This window comes from Mus caroli, unplaced genomic scaffold (assembly GCF_978045245.1).
Source record: "Mus caroli unplaced genomic scaffold, Mus_caroli_1 scaffold_9, whole genome shotgun sequence".
Lineage (NCBI taxonomy): Eukaryota > Metazoa > Chordata > Mammalia > Rodentia > Muridae > Mus > Mus caroli.
The window spans coordinates 65,430,506-65,450,732 of record NW_028227264.1 but is presented as its reverse complement, the minus strand read 5'-3'; the positions used below and the strand labels follow the sequence as shown (position 1 = coordinate 65,450,732).

The following is a 20,227-nucleotide window of genomic DNA, read 5'->3' as shown; positions in this document are numbered from 1 at the left end:
CTATAAATGTCTTAGTCCTGGGAATATTGTAAATGAAGATATGCTACAAATTTAGATTGGGATTTATTCTATGAATTACAGCAATCTTTATTTTTTTTAACTGAGAAGCAGACTTGTGTGTAGTACTGATTCCTGCTCAGAGAGCATGTGGAACATACTTAATACTAAAAAACAAAAGTTACTATTTTACATCAATTATAAATCACCTATGGGGCTATGAGGACTTCCCTTTAAGAACAAATGTGATGGAAGCATATTATGCAGTTATAATTAATAGCATCTACCCAATAGCTAGGCTTAGCAGTTACAGGCTAACAGTGAGTAAAGTAAGCACTTGGTATGGAAGACATTGCCTCATGCCTAACAGGCAACATAAATGCTTTATTGTGAGCTGATAATTTCAGAATTAACCAAGCAGTAGTGCTCTGAAGGCATCTACTTTGCCAGCTGTCTTAGAACTGTGGTCCAACAGCACTGCAAAGGAGGAAGAAGAAAGAGGGTTTGTCAACTAAAGACCACGAAGTAACAAGGGCATTCACTATGGAGCCACAGAAACTGCCCTCCAATAACTCAAGACAAAACAAACAACTGATATCAATAACACCAGTGGTAATTATCTGTGCACCTTGCTATGCTATGATGTGCAGGTATTTGGTCAAATAGCAGTCTTCAGGTTTCTACAAAGGGCCTTTTGTAAGTAAGAAGATTCACAGTAATGGATTGCCCTCCACAATCAGCTCAAAGTTTTAAGAAAGAGGTCTTCTAAGGAAGACTGGTTCTTAGGACTCCATACTGCCTTTGAACCCAAGGCTGGCCTACTCAGTAGATGCTGCATTTTTAAGTATCCCCTAATTTCATAAACCAATTTCCACTCCCTTCCCCTCCTCCTCTTTGTTTCTGTTCCTCTGGAGAAACATTCCTGTCTCTCACTTTTTCTTCCTCATCTTACTTGTGTTTGTTTTCAGCACTGTGAAAATCAAACCAAGACCTGGAGCATTAGCAAGTGCTGTGCCACCAAACCACATGGCCAGTTTGCATCCAATTTCTAGTAGAATCCTCTTTCTGAGAAGACACACATACCTGGCAGTTTACAAGCACTATGAAATAAACTACTGCTTAGGACTGACAGCATGAGTGTGTAATGAAGCACGCACCCTGCCTCTACACTGAAAGAGAATCCAGTGTCCTGTCAGTCTTCAAACTCACAATGACAGTGAAATGGCCAGATGTCATAGCTCAGCAACCACAGTTGCCCTTTTGCTCAAACCTCAAACATCTGTTTTATACAAAGGTCTAAATCTATTGCCTAATAGCTTATATAGGAGCTATGAAACCAAGATTTATCTAGAACATTCATAAAATTTCAATGACAGAACACAGTAATAGTTATGTTATTAACAATCATTTGAATAAATATGTAGCTGTAGGGATATGAAACTAGCCAAAGGACAGAAACACAGACCAAGGGTATAAATAGAAAGTGCAGAAATAAATTATAATACAAATAATCAGCTCAGCCTAACTGTAACTAATAATCACTGTTAACAATGTTTCCAACAAGTAATGCTGAAAAAACCGGCCCCTTAGATAGTATTGTTTCTCAAAATGGATCAAACACTTAAATTAAGAGCTATAAATAAAACTCTCTGAAGAATACACTCAGAAAATCCTCATGACACTGAATTTGGCAATGATTACTTGTCTGTGACATCCAAAGCACATCATTAAACAACAACATTTGTCCATCACATGTTACTAGGAGAGAAAAGAAAACCAACAGAATAGCTGCAAGCCATGTCCTTAAGGAAGGACTGATATCCTGGGTATTTCATGTTTCTGACTCAAAAGGAATTTTCCTTTTACGTGAACAAAAATGGTTCTCATTCAGATAGTAGACACTGTCAGTAATTGTAGGGAAATGCAGATTAAAATCAATGTTAACGTAGGGCTACTACACAGAATGAAAGGAACATAACAAGCATGATGATTCAAAGAAACCGGAACCTTGTGTACTGACAGACACAATGACAATGACATGGTGAAACCAGCAGGGAAAAGAGCTGCTGCCATTTCTCAAATAGAAATGGGGGGTGGGGGGGGGGAGGAGGAGTATGTGAATGAATTACAGCTACTGACACCTGTGATCCTAACCAACAGTTACCTATAATTCCAGACAGAAGTAAGGAGACTGAAGCAGGAGGATTGTCAGATGGGGGCTGTACATTTTGTTCTAGCTAGCACGATCTGAACAGCTACAGAGTGAGACTGCCTCAAAATGTTCCTTAGCCCTTCAAAAGAGAAACACACACACACACACACACACACACACAAAGACAACTCAGAAAGACAGAAATATGTAACTGTAGCATTATTCACAGTAGCATTATACACCATAGCCAAAATTAAAAGTCCAAATAACCTTCAAAATGAAAAATAAAATGTAGTATAAAACAATGAAACTCTGAGAAACAAAAAACTTAAATTCTGGCATATGCTATAACATGGGTGAAATAGGAAGATGTCATACTAAAGTGAACAGCCTTTAAAGAGGGTGCTGTGAAATTTATTATGTGCAATACCTAGTGCAAGCAAATCACAAAGAAAGTAGAAGATAGGTTCCCAAAACTTGAAGTGGATGAAATAAAGAAACTGCTAGGGTTCTGTCTGTGGAACTGGGCAGTGGCAATGCCTCTGCAATACTGATAAATACTTTGGTGCCACTCAAGTTTGTACCTACACTGTTTGCTTCCTTTGACCAAATGCAATAGGGACAAAGAGGTTGAAACCAGTGGCTGATTCAACTTAAATTGCTTTAAAAAGATGCCTTCTCGGGTAAGGGTAGCAGGGCACACAAGCACTCAGAAGGCAGAAGGTGGTTGTTTTCTATGGAGCTAGAGGCCAGCCTGGTAACCAACAAAGGAGTTCCAGACTACACAGTAAGACTCAGCTCAAATTAATAGCAGTTAATGAAAACAACCCCTTCTTATCACCTTTACAAGAAGATAATAAAAGTTAAGGTTTCTGTAAGTGGACCATTCAATGTATGCATTCTGCCTGTTCATTTGACCAACTTTAATGTCCTACTAGCTCAGCTAATTTACACTTGTCCTAAGACAACTGACAACTGAACTTCATTGATTTCCTTTTACTTTCCTGGGATCTGATGATATATACTGTGTTTTGCCTTTATGCACATTTGTATTTCTTAGGGGTCCTTTTCCCCATCAGATTATAGACTTTACAAAGACACAAAATTTTAGTACAACAGCATCTCACACATATAAATTAACAGCCTCCACCTTACCAGCTAATATATGTGAAGGAGAACTGTCTTTAGTTGGAGGTTAGGGGAGATGAATTTTGGACAGGCTAACAGAGGAATACTTAATAGTCTTTCTTTGTTAATTTGTTTTTAATTTTGAACTTAATTTTGAGCAAATCTGTATCTTCAAAATAATATGTTCCACATGAAGAAATCCAGACTGCTGGAAAAAGGACAAATGAGAACCATCTTAAGCTGTTAGGGTTCTCTGCATAGAAAACAAATGCATGGGTTTAGATGATAGCTTTCTGTCTGTGTGGAAACCATAGGGAAATTATGCTGACAAAAACCAGGGATGAAAAAAGAACTTTAGTCTTGTAGTTAGAAATCAATTGTAAGTGCTACAAGAGACTAGTGTATAAATAAATATAAGGTATTCCCTTGTGACTGCTCACTATGTACAGTGAAAATAGCTGCTCAGCATCTCAATATTTGGGCAGAGCTTCTGGCTTTTCTCTTGCTACCTGTGTGAACATCACCATTACCGATTCTTTTTAACCAGAATTTTCCCTTTTCCTATATATTTGGTTACACAAATTCTTGTCCTTTCTCCTCTCCCTAGGTGCTGAAATGGAATCTGAAGAATCCTACATAACTAACATAAATACTACATAAAAATTTTTGAAAATTATAATTTTTAAAAGCATAATTTAATACCACAAGTTAAGTGTAATTTTAAATAATATAGTTGAGCTTTAGTAAAACTTTGCATTAAATAAAAGGAATAAATAAATATGATCACCCATTTTGACTGGTTAAAAAAAAAAGCAGAAAGTCTTTCTCAAACACTAACTATACTGGTGTAGAATACTTGTAAATCAATACCTACAAGCATAATTTCACATACTTTAAATTCTTAACAACACAAATAAATAAGGGGGAATATTGTAATCATAGAATATTTAGAGCAGCAGAGAACTGGTGTAGTCGCTTATGCGTCTCACCTAAGTACTGCACAACAGCACATACTCTAGGCCATTTTGACCAGAGTAACCTGTCCCTGCCTCCACAGATCCACAGTCAGCACATTTTTGCAGTCATCACAAGTGAGAATTTTAATGGCACCATACATGGAATTGTTGGTTTTGAGATCAATTGAGTTTTAGGTTGTAAGAGACTAAAACAATCGTGGTTTACTTAGATATTAACTTATGAGACCTTAATAATCATGTTTTATAATTGCCACTGAAATCAGGACGTTATGAAATTAGGTAGGTAGGGGATATAAAAAAATGGACACCAAAAGTAATATTAAAATATAACAGCAATTCTTCTCCCCCCCGCCCCTCCCCCACCCTAACACAGCAATTCTTAAACACACATAAGTACCATTTAGGTAAGGAAGCACAAATTTAGTAGCTGGTTCTCTTGTTTTTGTGGTCCATGTTTTATTATCTGGGCTTTAGCTAGGCTCAAGTATTGCAAGCTGTCATTTTTGAGTACAAATGGGATAAAGCCAAGAACTAAACAAGAATTGCTTCCTGCTTTGGCTTCATCTAGACCACCCCCAGGCCATGCCTACCCACGGATGCTAATTTTAACCAAACCCAATAATCTCACTAGTCAGTTCACAGTACACTCTTGGCAGATTATAGACGCTATATAGCCTCAGTGTTCGGATGACACTCACTTCGCTTTAGAAAAGTACTTCTAAATTCCATTAAAATGATAGCATGAATGGCACGGTGGAAATGAAAAAGGGAGATGCTTATGAAAATTTAGAAAATGTGCTTAATTCCAGCCAAAATATAATTTAGAAACCACAGAAAATACAAGATAAAAATCTCTCAGTAAATACTGTTTAATCTAGTCTTTCTAGGTTGACAGACTTTCTCACTTGTATCTAGTACTGCATAACTCAAAAGTTTTTTTCTTGAGATAAACCCAGTTTTAGATAAAATGCTTCTTCTCTCAGACTAAATCAATTATGGTTTTTGAAATGACTGCCTTCTTTTTTTTTTTTTTTTTAACATTAAGCACGTTCACAGTGCTAATTCAAGAAAGCATAGCACAGCTTAGTTCTAACCACACCACTTGTTAATTTTCCTCCTTGGCTATTCAGAGGCTCGATTTTACTTTACTCGAATTTTTTCCTCCTAATTAGAAAGCAACTCCAAACTCTACAGCGACAGTGGCAGAAATTCGTAAGAAACAAATGTTACACTACACCTCCTAAACTGTTGCTGCCTTATCCTAGCCAACTGTTTGACTATTTTTAGTAGGCAGTTGTGCTAGGTAACAATTACCTTAGGATATCCTGAAATCTCAGACAATTTAAGTCATAAAAAATGGTGGGAAAATTATAGGTTGGAATGGGTTGGGGTACTGGTCTGGTCGAGTGTCTGCCTAGCACGTGCAAGGATCTCAAATACAGAATTACAATCTACAGATGCAGGCCAATGCAAAAAACACACGAAGACTCAGCAGCTAAGAACCCTGAGTCCTGTTGCACAAGTCTCAGATTGGATCCTCTTCTACCTACATAGAAGAACACAAGCCGCTGAAGCCTCAGTCCTAGGGAATCTGACTCTTTTCTCTGGCCTCTACAGGCACCAGGCACAAATGTAAGCAAAATACCCACACACATTGAAAAGAGACTCATCAGGCCAACACACCTGCCATCAAGCCTGACAACCTGAGTCAGAACTCAGGACTCTCATGGTGGACAGAATCGATTCCTCTGACCTCCCCATGAGAGACATGGCTCATGTGAACCCACACTAACAAGCACAGACGTTTCTCTTAAGTCTGTGAGCACTCTCTAATTCTGGAACCAAGAAGCCTCTGGTTACCCCATCAACCAGCCCACTGTGCTATAGCCCTATGGCTAAGGCTCCAGCCATACTGTATGAGTGTATGATTCAATGTTTATACAGTACAAGGAGAAAAGGGGTAAGGGGTAGCACCAAGAATTTCATTTCTAAATTTAATAGCACATTATTGTCCAGAATTTCAAATACAAAAAGAATAATTAAATTCTAAAATTGCTATGCCTTATGCTTAGGGAAAACACCTGAGCATTATACTACACACTTATATGCAACAGATAAAAATGGGTTATAAAAAGAAGCAAGATGTTCATAAATATTTAGGAAGGATTTTTGGTTGTTTTTGTTTTTTGAGGCAAGGTTTTTCTGTGTAGATCAGGCTGTCCTGAAACTCAGAGACCTACCTGTCTCTGTCTCTTGGGTGCTGGGGTTAAAGACATGTGTCACCACTGCATGCCAGGGTAACTAGAAGTTTTGGCTAGTGTCCTTTGTCTCATTTTTTAAATTACAATTTAAAGCAGAGGATTGTCCTGAATAATGAAAGAAGTGCTAGAGGTATCAACATCTTTATGTCAATTTGCACTACTCTAGTAACAAAAACATTATGGTATTAACACAAATACAAACATGCCAATCAATATAATCAAAATCAATCAAATAGGTGCTAGACATATAGATACCTTTAGAAAAAACAAAAAGCCAGAAACACACATTGGAAAAAAAAATTATATTTTGCAAATCATTGTTGGTCAAACTAGAAGGCTGCATGTAGAAGAACGCATACAAATCCACCCTTACCACCCTACATAAAACAACTACACATAAAACCAGAGACACTGAACCTGAGAGCAGAGAAAGTTCAGAATAGCCTTGAACTCCTGGCACAGGAACACTTGGCACAAGAACTAAGATCAATAATTAATAAATGGGACTTCATGAAGCTGAAACGCTTTTGTAAGGCATCATTCAGGCAAAGTGGAAGCCTACAGAATAGAAGATTTCTTTTATTAACTATACACCCAATAGACAGTTAAGATACAAACTATAAAGAATTAAAGCAACTACATATCAAGGAAACAAATAGCAAGGTGGTGGAGGTGCATGCCTTTGATCCCAGGGCTCTGGAGGCAGAGACAGTCAGATCTCTTTTGAGTTCCCGGCTACCCTGGTATACAGAGTGAGTTCCAGGACAGCCAGGGGTACATAAAAACAAACAAACAAACAAACAACAAAACAAAAAAGCCTCAAAAAACTAACAAGTAAAAGAAAAAAACCCATTTAAAACTGGTACAAGCCGGGCGTAGTGGCGCACGCCTTTAATGCCAGCGCTAGGGAGGCAGAGGCAGGTGGATTTCTGAGTTCAAGGCCAGTCTGGTCTACAGAGTGAGTTCCAGGACAGCCAGGGCAATACAGAGAAACCCTGTCTTGAAAAACCAAACAAAAAAACAAAAAACCCTGTAGTGCAGATTTAAACAGAGAATTCTCAAAGAAATTTAAGTGGCTGAGAAACACTTTTTCAAAATGTTCAACACTTTCAGTCATCAGGGAAATGCAAATCCAAACGACTCTGAGATTCCTCTTACAGCTGTCAGAACAGCTAAGGTCAACCACACAAGAGACAGCTCATGCTGGCAAGGATGCAGAGGAAGAGGAACACTCATTCACTGCCACTGGGACTGGAAACCTGTACAGCCACTATGGAAATCAGCACAGAGGTTCCTCAGAAAGATTGGAATCCATCTACCACAAGATGCTTCATCTACCACAGAGACACATTTGTTCAATGATGTTTCCTTCTGCTCTATTCATAATAGCCAGAAACTGGAAACAAACTAGATGTCTTTCAACAGAAGACTAAAAGAAAATGTGGTGTATTTACACAATGGAATAATGTAATGGAGTATTACATTTGCTGTTAAAACAATTAAATCTGCAGACAAATGAATGGAACTTGGGGGTGGGGGTGGGGGCGGGGATGGAGGAGACCATCCTGAGGGAGGTAACCCAGGCACGGAAAGACAAATATGGTATGTATTTGCTTATATGTGGACATAATCTGTTGAGTCAATGATAAACAAGCAACAATCATTAAACCACAGAGATTAAATATAGAGTAACAGACTAAGGAGGACAAACAGATCTCCCTGGGAAAGGGAAATAAGATAGGTGTGGCTGGATGGGGAAGGCACAACCTGTTAACAGGAAGATCAAGTAGGAAGTGGGAAGGAAGAGGGGAAGACAGCTAAAGTTACAGGCCATTTGAGGGATAGTATGGCAAGTTAGTAAGAGCAGAAGTGTCCCAAAATATATACATATATGAAGGGGATCTAGATGAAATCGCCAACTAATGAGGGAGAGGAAGCAACAACGAGCTATCTTTTGTACTGAGACTGGGTTGCATCCTAGTGACCTGTTGGCCAACGTGGTTCCATGGGAATCCCCAAACAATCCAGGCGTACTGTAAAACTATGGGTTGCTCTCCACAAACTGATAGAAGACAACACCTACACAGCTCATCAGACATGGAGATGCTGTGCTGGTGCCTACTACCAAAAGAAAAACAAAAACATTAAACATTAAATTAAAAACATGAGACCTGGGAGGCACAGGCAGGAAGATCTATTGAGTTTGAGGCCAACCTTGTCTACAGAATGAGTTCCAGGACAGGCAGGACGACACAGACAAATTCTATCTTGAAAAATGGAAAGGGGGGCGGGGGAGGGGAGGACCAACCCAACCACAAACCCTTTGATTGACAATGGCATCTTTCCTGCAAGATATGCTATGGCAATGGTAATACAGAGTTTCTGGGAGTAGCCAACCAATATCTGATTTGCCTTAAGGCCCACTCCATGAAATGGAACCCATAGCCAGCACTCATTGTGATACTGTGTTACCAAAAACCAGAGACTAGATAGGCCAGAGACCTAGGATAAAACCACACAGTATAGTCCAAACACAAAAGCTAAAATGACAGGTCATGACATTCTACTATACTAATATATCAGCCATCAGAGATGCTTCCTCCTGCAACAGATCAGAACAAGTACAGAGATCCACAGCCTGATACGAAGCAAAGAGTGAGAGACTTTGGAACATTGAAGAACACTAAATGGAATGTCTCCATCAAATCCCTACCCTCAAGGCTCAGGGAACAACACTGTGTAAGATGAGATAAAATAAAATAATTTTATTTTAGTATTATCCCTTAGAAACCTGTTTGTTTTCTAATGAGAGACAGAAAGGATGCAGGTGCAGATAGGAAGGGCAAAACTGGGAAGGAGAAGACACCATAATCGGGATATAGTGTGAGGGGGGGAATCTATTTTAAATTAAAGAAAAAAAAAGAGCAGAGAATTGGAATTCCTGAAAAATATTGGACTATTAAAGCAGAAAAAAAAACCCATATAATTGATGAGTAATATCCATTTTTCAGGCAAGAACTAATCTCTTCTATATCCTGTATGAAGCAACTTCAGGTGTGTGCATGGCTAGTTGCCAAGTCCATGACAAGCTGATTTCAAAACCACGCTTAAAGTGGAATGCTGTCTTTCACATTGAAACTCTGGTCAAAAAGGGTTCAATCAAACTTCATGGAAAAAAAAGTAAACGTTTGTAATCCCATTCTAAAGTAGAGCAAAATCAACTATAATACAACCAAAAAGTTTCAAATGAAGAAGCAATTAACCCCTGCAAAAGAGCAGGAGAGGCCGAGTTCCCTATTTCCTTTCCCTGCGCCCTTCCCCCCACCCATGCTTCAAAGAGTAGAAACTGCAGCTAGGCACGGTCTGAAAACTAGGTGGAGGAAGCAAGTCCTTTGTGAGCACAGGAAAAGCAAAGCAAAATAAGATTAACAATGCGAAAGATGTTTGCTGCTAAAGTGATCTCAAATTAAAATGCATTTAACTGCACTGTCTAGGAAGTACTGGTTTAATTTTTTTCTCCCCAGTCAACATTCTTTCCAAAATACTGCAAACTCAATTTCATGTCACCTAAAAACTGACCAGAGCAAATAATTTAATATATGCAATCTGATATCTGATTTACTGAAATGAGTCCTTGAAAAGGGTAGAATACAAAGAAGTGACCTACAGTGAACAGACTATTAAGTCTTGAGTCATCTCCTTACATAATTTCCTTACACTATGTGCTCACTGTGTGTGTGTGTGTGTGTGTGTGTCTGGATGGCTTGGGGGCTAGAAAGACGGCTCAGTGGTTAAGTATACTATCTGCTCTTATAGAAGACAGGGAGGGGTTCGATTGCCAGCACTCACAAAGAACCTCATAACCCTCAGTAATTCCAGTTTCAGGGACTCTAGTGCCATCTTCTGGTCTCCACAGGCACTGCATGCACAATGGTGCAGACACACCTGCAAGCAAAACACCCACCCTACTTGTAAAAAATAAAATTAAAAAGGGGGAGAGAGCACACCTGTACAACTGTTAAAGCAAACTAAAGTGAACCTACTGTTACAGAACAGAATATTGAGAACTCAGAAACTGGGGTGAGGGTTATTAGTTTTGGAATAGTTTTTAATATGAAACAGCTTTATGAAATTTAATGTCAGAAAACAACTGTGACAATAAGGTGTAAGCTAATTGAGCACTCCACCTCCTTTGACTTATGCACGATTACCATCTACAGCTGAGATGTCAAGGAAGTAAAAGGTAACGAGTATAAGATGCCAAAGACCTCAGGTCCTGCTTGTGTAACGGATTACAAACAACATTCTAGAATAAAGTCTCTCTTATTAAAAGAAAAAGAAACGAGTATTTTTTTCTCTCCAAATCTGTCTATATTTCCCACACTTGGATAATTACAAAAAAGGAGGTTAAGCCATGTTAGACCTCTGTCAATGTGTCTATTCAGCAGGCTAGAAACATATAAGCAGCACCTATAAACTGCATGTGGATACTTTTAACAAGATTTAAAGAAAACCTAGAGAATTATTTGTAATTAGGAGAGGTTGCTCACCTCCCATAATAACAGCCCCAGGGAGGCTAAAGCCTCATAGGTTGTAGGAGAGTCTGAGCTATAGGGTTAGTCCTGTCTCGAAACAAAGAGGGGAGGCAGGGAAACACTTGTAAACAATAACTTTCTTATAACAACAAGTTCTAAAAGTCAACTACTCTTAGGCTAACACTTTTTTTTTTTTTTTTTTTTTTTGGGGAAACCATTAATTATTAAATGTCAAAGGGGCAACTTCAGAGAATCAGGTCAGTTCTCAGGTACAGAATTTGTCTGAACAAGATCAGTCAAACAATTCAACAAACTATATAAACATTTAGCTCCTGTACTTTTGTTTTTATTAAAAAGAACAAAAATGACCAGAATCTGAGAGAAGTTTCTAAGTGTTGGGTGGGTGGGGGCACACAACCTGCCAGTGTTAGCACATTGTTCTTAACAAGCATGCTGCAGGCAGGCCACCAAGACTTTCTTCTTAAAAGTAGTACGTGTACAACTTAACTCTCCTACTTCAGATCCAAGCTGAAGTTCCATGGTGCAAATAATGCAAGCAGAGGAGAAAAAAAAAAAAAAAAAGCCATAAATTGGTGATAGCCTTTATCTCACCTAGATGCACATTTAGAAATGGGGAAGAAGGAAAAAAAAAAAAAACCATAATAAGGCCTATAGTAAGTAAAGAGCACTCACAAAAGCAAATGGAAGCCCAAGGGGAAAGTGCAAACGCCTCTATTACTAAATTGGAACTAGCTTGAATTCTAGTCAGAAATGTAAGCCAAGAATAAAAGCTAGCAATACCAAAAAATAAAACAAAATGATAACTACACTATGTAAAGAAGAAAGAGAAATAACAGTAAAAGATGAATGTAAACTATGTAAGATTCAAAATAGGAAACCATTTCGACTCCAGCTACATTACTGTTACAACTTCAGCACCTGCTCACTGCTCATTAACTGGTCCTCCCCATGGAAACAACAAGTAACTTTCTACTCTTTATAATGAAAAAAAGGCAACATACTTCATCATTTTTTGTTTAACCCAGTTATAATACTACTTAAAACATTTAACTAGAAAAGTATCTGCAAGCTGGGCATGGTGGCGCAGGCCTTTAATCCCAGCACTTGGAAGGCAGAGGCAGGTGGATTTCTGAGTTCGAGGCCAGCCTGGTCTACAGAGTGAGTTCCAGGACAGCCCGGGCTACAGAGAAATCCTGTCTCGAAAAACAAAAACAACAACAACAAAAAAGTATTTGCATCAAATGTTTGTATATATTTAAAATATTGAAGTTAAAGTCCATTATAAAAACAATGTAAACATTTTTAAATTTAAAAATTGTAATAAGCTAGAAGATTAAGAAAAATAGGTTATTATTGTCTTTTACTTTGCTAAAAGACAAGGAACTTAATTTTACTTCTCACAGTATCTGCATGTCTCTGTCTATATATTATACATGCCAGGCACCAGCCAGAGCCAGAAGAGGGCATCAGCTCCCCTAGAGCTGGCCTATAAGTAGTTGTGACCTGCCTGCCTCCTGTTGGTGCTTGGAACTCCTCCAGGCCTCTGCAAAAGCCCCAAGAGCACTTAGCTGCTGACATGTGTCTCCAGAGCCACTACCTCCTGCCCCCACAAACACACTTTTCTGCTTTCTGAGACAGTTTTCCTATATTGGCAAGGCTGGCCCTGAATGAGATCCTCCTACTTCAGCCTCCTACGTCCCAGGATCATAGATATGAATCACCACAAATAGTTTAATCGTTGTGATGAGTTTCTTTACATAATTTAAATCTATTTGTCTACTGGAAAACCTATTTCCCCTTAAGATGCATTTACTCACGCTAATAAATTAGTTAACCTCATAAACAAATAAGTATATGGCAAAACAAAACAAAACCCTCAAATACATTTACAGATAGGTCCAGCCCTGAACCAAAGATAAACAGAAGTAATCCTGGTGTCTAGACAATTCTCCTCTAACAACAAGCTGTGTTCACTCCTGTAGTCCTAGCTGTAGCCAAAGTGTTCCTGATTCACAACAAAGTCCCAGCACAAATTTATTGCTAAGTAATGTTATAATCAAAATACACTGAATGCCCTGAATATGAATTAAGTTTAATGAACAAGTGGTGTGCAGTTCCTTACCTGGTATGGCTGAAAGGCACTATCTTCTGTTAAAAAATCCAGTTGCTTGTCTATAAGGAATTCTACTGCAGTGATAGAACTAGGTATACTATTTTCAACCAATGGTTTGAAGGTCTGTCAAAAAAGAGAAAAGTTCTAATGGTTATTTTCTGGTTGTATCCTCAAAGTGTTATGCAAAGGGTATATGGCAATATAATGGTTCAATATTGTCATCATAATGGTATAACCTAACGTTTTTATTCAAACCATAGAATACTTTTTATTCATTAAAAAATAATTAAACACAACCATAATTAATAAGCTGGAAATTATACTGTATCATGCTATAGACTATTTCTGAAAGACCACCAAGCACACGTGTATGTTTCTGCTTAACCCTGAAAACATGAAAAGAAGCCAAACACATTCACCCCTGTTTCCTCGTAACTAGAGATGTTAGTCTAATTTTCATACTGAGATTTTAACTGAGCAGACAGCATCTGACCTTACCCCACCCCTGCCTCGCTCCCAGAACAACTACAGATGCAGTTACTTCAGTGAGAGCAGAGGGCAGCAGGAGAGACCATTGAGGAAGAGCAGTCTCCACCAGCACTGTCCTGTCTCTAGCTAGCACTGTTACAAAGCAAGTTTGAGATCACACAGCAGGCAGTGATGTGGGAAAGTTAGAAGAAGGAAACAAGGGCACAGTGTTTGTTTTCTTAAATAACTATCACCACACTCTCATTCTTAGCAGAGTCAGAGTCAGTCAAAATTAAATGTATGCATGTATCTACTACTGTTTGTTCTAGAAGCTTTAAAATGAAAATTCTACCATCTTAAAAAGTGTGGCTTTCCTAAGAAAGAATCAAAATCTGAAAAATGCAATTAAACAACTAGGCTTCTAAACTGCATATATGTGTACCAAAAGAACATTTCCTCATGACAAGGCACCTTGGGTACTATCTGGACACAAAACAACACTGTTGACCAAGACAGTAAGTATCACCTAGATTCCTAAGCTGCTGGTGCTTCTGTCCACCCTGTCTTGTAGCTATTATGTCTTAAAGAAATTCAAAATACTCTGGCTATTAATTACACAAAAAAGTTTCAGTTTGAAGAGGTTCTCAAAGGGCTAATTTTCTACACTTAAATCCTTAACAGGAGTTAAGTGGGTTCATTAGGATGTATATGTTAAACATATCTCATTTCTATTCAATTAATATTACAATGAATTCCTGAGCAAATAACATTTTCCTTATTTGAAAAAATATTGAAAAATTACAGTATGTATCTCTAGAACTACCCCCCAAAACAAACAAAATCTGTCTCTTCCATTTATTTTTAACATTTGATAATTGAACCTAGTTAGAATAACTTTCTACTGTGTCCCAGCCTAACCTTTTAAGTACTAGATGTTCAAAATACTTTGTGTGAGAAATTAACTTTCAAAATAGAAAATTCCCACACTAACTGTACATCTATCATTGCCTGCTACCAATATTTTCTATTTCTTGGGCCTAGATTCCTAATATTTCATACAATTCTATCATTATTTATAAGAGAATTTACTCGCTTAAGAGTACATGTTATCTGATTATATGAAATATGTTAACATGATAGCTATCAAGTTTCTACAATGAAAACTTTTCATATTATACTTCTACTTGTTTAGCATTGGTAAATGAGAGAACACTGGCTCCTTCTCAAAAGGACTTTCAATCTTTGGACATTTTCCGTTTCTTGTCCAAACACTTCAGGCCAAAGCATCAAGGATACCCCCACCCCACCCCCCAAAAAAGACTGGCTAAAGATAAAATTCAATTTAGCAGGACTAGACACTAGCAAAATTAGCCCTAAGTACCTTTTTCTTATGCAAATAATACAGGTGTTTTGCATCTCCTAAGCCCCAGTCATTTTATAATATCAAAAACATTCCTGCGAAGATCTTCTCCAGAGCCCTTTTTGCAAGATGGGCCAGCTTCAGGGGTAAAATTCAGCAACTTAACATAATTTAAATTACTTCAGTTAACTTAGAAAGAGGATTAATTTCTAGATAACACAATTCCTCAAAATTGAAGGTATTTAGTTGACGGTCCTTGGTAAAATCTGGCTAGTAAATGTGTATGACAAATAGAAAGGCTAATTTACAAGTGACCCCGTGTACAGCTCCATTTAAATCTCACATAGTACCCTCCCCAACCAGAGGTGCTCTACAGTGCCTGTTAAAGAATCATTAAGATATATTAAATACAAATCTGAAAAGCAGTTAAAAGAAACCATGATTTCTTAAAGTGACAATCAACTATGTAACCATGGTAATTTTTGTACTTAACACACTTCAAAAATTAAACAGATTCATGTTAAAATGGAAACAAATGGATTTTGTAGCTTTAATAAAGTGTCCGTAGAAGTTCCTCTGCTGTAGGTGCTCTGGAGCGTACAGACAGTAGAACTCACGCATACCTAATTCAAGACTCTGAAGAGACTACTCTATGAGGAACTTCCTCAGCCTAAGGGGAAGAAGCAAGCCCAGTGAATATGGCCCTAATCACAAAAGACTTCAATCTTTGAAACCCCAAGTGAAAGACACTAACTGAAAACTGAACTTTTAGTTGAAACAAAACACTTTTTTCCATTTTGTTAGGGGATTCAGAGTTCTGTTAAGGTCAGATGTTAGTGTTAACCAAACTTTAAAAATAGCCTAAAGCCAAAATAGACCGGCTGAGAGCCTATATTTCTAGAAGGGCCTACCACGCTATAGGAAGAATGCTCCAACAACTGTATCCTGTTTGGGGCTCCACGCTGCGCCACATTCCATTCACATGAGGAAGAGGCCAACAGATGAGCCCTCCCCGAAAAATATTTTTAAATAAATCATCTACAGTTCTCAAATACAACTCAGCTGCTCAGACAAAACACGTTAAAGCTCACCGTTTAGTACTTAACAGGAAATTCATGGGGTTTGTGTCTACAGCCAGAGTTTCTAACAATCTCTTGTTAACATTTAACAATTCCTTTTTCAGATTAAAAAAAAAAAAGATTAAGCTCATTAAGTACAAAACTGTAAGTCTAGATCTCAACAAAGGAAAATAATAAAACTAAACTATCTAGGCCACATTTTCTAAGTCAAGGTTTAGCCTACAAAATAGAAGAAAAAAAAAAAAAAAAAAAAGACTGGAGCTACTTTGAAAGAACAAAGTCCAAATTCCCACCCAAGCAGGTCTATTGAAAACATAATACTGTTAGAAAACAAGTTGGGGGTGGGGAAGGGAATATATATCAGCACCCCCTCCAAAACACACACACACACACACACACAAACCCCCTACAAAACACACACACACACAAACCCCCTACAAAACACACACACACACAAACCCCCTACAAAACAAATACTCCAAGTTTCCTTAAAACATTGCTGTCTAATTTGAAACACATCTGCCAAAACACTCAAAACAATTAAGCTCTAGTTTTAAATTAAATTTTTAGTGCTATAAATGATCGTCAACACAGTAAACCTCTTTCTAAACAGTTTTAAAAATACTAAAACTAAGAACACTGAGCCTAGAACTATAAAAGGCAGTGACCTCAATTCCTAAGGCTAAGAAGCAAAACCAAATGGAATAAAGACAAAAGAAAAAGGAAGCAGAAAAATACGAACCGTACTTTAGTTCTTGAGAATTTTAAAGTATCTTTAAATCTCAGCAATCCAAGCCAAGGCTTTGAAGGTCAGTAAATATAGCTGGCATTTCATTTTGTTCGTGAGCAGTATTTTTTTAATCGAGCATAAATACTTCTTTAGTCTTCAAAAACAATCACAGGCAAATGGCTTTCAAACCAAGCATTTCTGAGCTCACTTGCAGCGCCGTCATTGTATAGGAAGAAAAGCCAAGACCACAGAACGAAGCAGAGGCTGTAACCTAACAAGCCTGTGAGCAGCAAATGACGATTTTCTGTCTGCCCGGCTCAGCCCTGGCAGTGCTGAGGATTACAACTTGCTCTTTGTCATCAGCACTGTGGTGTTAACGACGAAGAAATCCTGCAGCTGAAGCACTACCGCATCCTCCGATCTGGGTCAGGATAATTTCTCTCGAGGTCGCTTACATAACCAGCAAGATACTCCAAATAAAGAGAACAGCCATCCATTAGCTAGAGGAAGCTTTCCCACTGTACTGTCTGCATGGAAACACAAGGCAGTTGCTTCCAACAGCGCAGACACCCAAATGCGAACGAGTACTTGGCTTAGGGCACTCGAGAGAAGGGAAGAGGCGGTGCTCTGTAAACTGTAACTAATCCCCCGTCACAGGTGCTGATGGAGTCACTTCCAGCACGAGTCACATTACTGGTGATTACTCATTTGGCTGCGGCCATAGAGACTGGCTCATAATTTTAACAACAGACAAAGACAGACTAGTGGCGAGACGAAGAGCTCAAGTTTACGTCGCCTTCGAAAAGCAAATGCAAAGTTTTTGCTTTCCAGAATTAACAAAGAAAGAAAGAAAAAAACTAAAACTTGTAAATATCAAGTTGGCAAAAATAAAGAGTATCATTATACTACTTTTAAAATAGTGGTTTGGGATTTTAAAAATTATTTTGCTATGTAAAACTGTTTTTACAGTCTGAACAGATTATACTTAGAAATACACACATATATTCGTGCAATAACAATGAAAAAAGAGACTGAAATTGAAATAGAGCAAGAAGGTTTGGAAGATGAATGAAATACAAGAGGGTTTGAAGGAAGGGAATGGAAAGGAGAAATGCTGGAATTATAAAAATCAAAAATAAAAGAAAAACTTATTTTGTCCTAAAACGATCTTTAAAAAAAAAAAAAAACCTCAGAGAAAAATAAGTTTTCCTATTTGTGAAGCTGAGTGTCAATGGTTCACTTCTGGTTCATCCCCTTACTTGGGAAGTACAAGGACAGGAGTTCTAGGTCATTGTCAGCTACCTAGGAAGTATAAGGAAAGCCTAGCCTAAAAACCTGTCTCTCCAAAAAACATGGTCCCCCCACCCCCAAGGAAAAAGACGGAAAAAACTGAGCACTGGATGTGGTGATGCAGGCCTGAGATATCAACACAGTGGGGGATGCTATGAGTTCCAGGCCAGCTTGGGCTAGCACAATGCTGTCACAAGGAAACATAAAAAGGTGTAGTGAAGTAAAATAAGATGATATGAACAACAAGCATCTCAGAGGCACCCTATAGAAAGAAGAGAAGAGAAGAGAAGAGAAGAGAAGAGAAGAGAAGAGAAGAGAAGAGAAGAGAAGAGAAGAGAAGAGAAGAGAAGAGAAGAGAAGAGAAGTCTGCTGCTCAGTGCTGAGTGCAGTGGGTGACTACGCATGAGGGGCCATGGAGCATCTGAAATGCAGTTCACCGGAAGTGAGGTGTGTGTTGTCTGAACAAAAACGAAAGAACTGCATGCTAAGATGTAAGATAAATCCACATTGATTATAATCAATGATACCTTGGTTACATTGGCTAACATTATCATTCCCTGTGTGTTGCTTTTTAATTTTTAATAAAAGTGCTAAAAGGCTTAAAATTATATGCATTTCTTTCTGAACGAAGGCAGTATTTCTCACTTTATAAACAGAGGTTTCTCAAGAACCCAAGGACTAGAGATACATAATATGATTTGTGGCTCCATGCTAAACACTAGGCCACATTCACTCATTTTTTAGTATAATCAAATGTTAAATCTTTACTACATAAAACAAAATGTTAGCTTCTGACAGAGAGACTTCAGTGTTAATATTTACCTAAAATGTTTTCAGTCCCATGAAGAAACATACTATGAACACATGCAATAGAAATGAGAAAATAAGGGCCGAGAGGTGGTGACGCACGACTTTAATGCCAGCACTAGGGAGGCAGAGGCAGGCTGATTTCTGAGTTCCAGGACAGCCAGGGCTACACAGAGAAACCCTGTCTCGAAAAACCAAAAACCAAACCAAACCAAACCAAACCAAACCAAACCAAACAAACAAACAAAACCAAAAAAAAAAAAAAAAAGAGAGAGAGAGAGAATAAAACTTTACTGGATGTTAACTGTGAGGGTGAGACGGGGACTGGCATAAAGTTATGGTCAACCTGGGCAAGACTGAAACCTTATCCCTAAAACCAAGAATGGACACAGAATAAAGATGGTACAATAGGCATTGATTATTCTAAGTATTGGAGTAAATATGGTTTTGTTTCATAGAGCATAAGTAGTACTAAAATAAAATACTTTATTTTACAGGTGATGGATGGTACTAAAATGTTACTTTAGCATAAAGTATTGTATTAATGCTGTCAAGTAAAGATTAAATCACAATATACAATCCTAATAACTCATTCGTAAGACATAGAAAACATATGGATAGCGAAAGCAGGCTACATGTGTTACAAAGGACTACCACTGAATGAATATATATATCTTCATGAATATATATATATATATATATATATATATATATGGCAGTCTCTTTCTAAATCCTGAACAACACAGAGACAAAATGTTCATATAGCTAAGTACATTTTATTCTACATTTCTAAAATTTAAACTACATAATAATTCAAGTCTATTATTTCACAGGACTAATCTTGTAATAATACAGTATATACTCAAGTTTAATTATATATACAACAGACTTTAAAATGCTGCAAGTACTATCAGACCCCAACAGAAGCAACAGCACTGAGAACCACAGAGTCTACCCAACTGCCAGTCAGCCATTCCTGTGCCCGGAGATAAAATCAAAATAACTAACACCATTACTGAGGAACCAACTATCATCGTAAACATATTTTAGACTATATCTAGGTGTTAGAAAAAAAGTCAAAAGGCATCTCTAGAGAACTTAGCTAGACAACTCTTGATGCACAACAAAGATTCAGAGATACATGCAAAAGGCTGGCAACAAGAAACAGAGTACCTTTAAATGTTGAACTGGGATTTAAAGTATTTGAAAATGCATTAATACGTTTGTTCTTGTAATCTGACCAGTTTCTAACACACAGCAAACAGTGAGGTGATGACACAGGAAGCTGCTTGCTTAACCAAGGCTCCTA

At 37.9% G+C, this 20,227-nt stretch overlaps 1 protein-coding gene across 4 annotated transcripts in view; it reads right to left on the bottom strand.

Annotated features, from left to right (window-relative positions):
* Jmjd1c (jumonji domain containing 1C) overlaps positions 1-20,227 on the bottom strand; it is a 155,083-nt gene that overhangs the window by 51,007 nt on the left and 83,849 nt on the right. For all 4 annotated transcript variants that reach the window (XM_021173855.3, XM_029482356.2, XM_029482355.2 and 1 more), the window contains exon 3: positions 13,194-13,307. Coding sequence is in view for 2 of the 4 variants with exons in the window: in XM_029482355.2 (XP_029338215.1) it covers positions 13,194-13,307 (114 nt within the window). In the remaining 2 variants the exon portion in view is untranslated. The remainder of the gene's footprint in view (positions 1-13,193; positions 13,308-20,227) is intronic.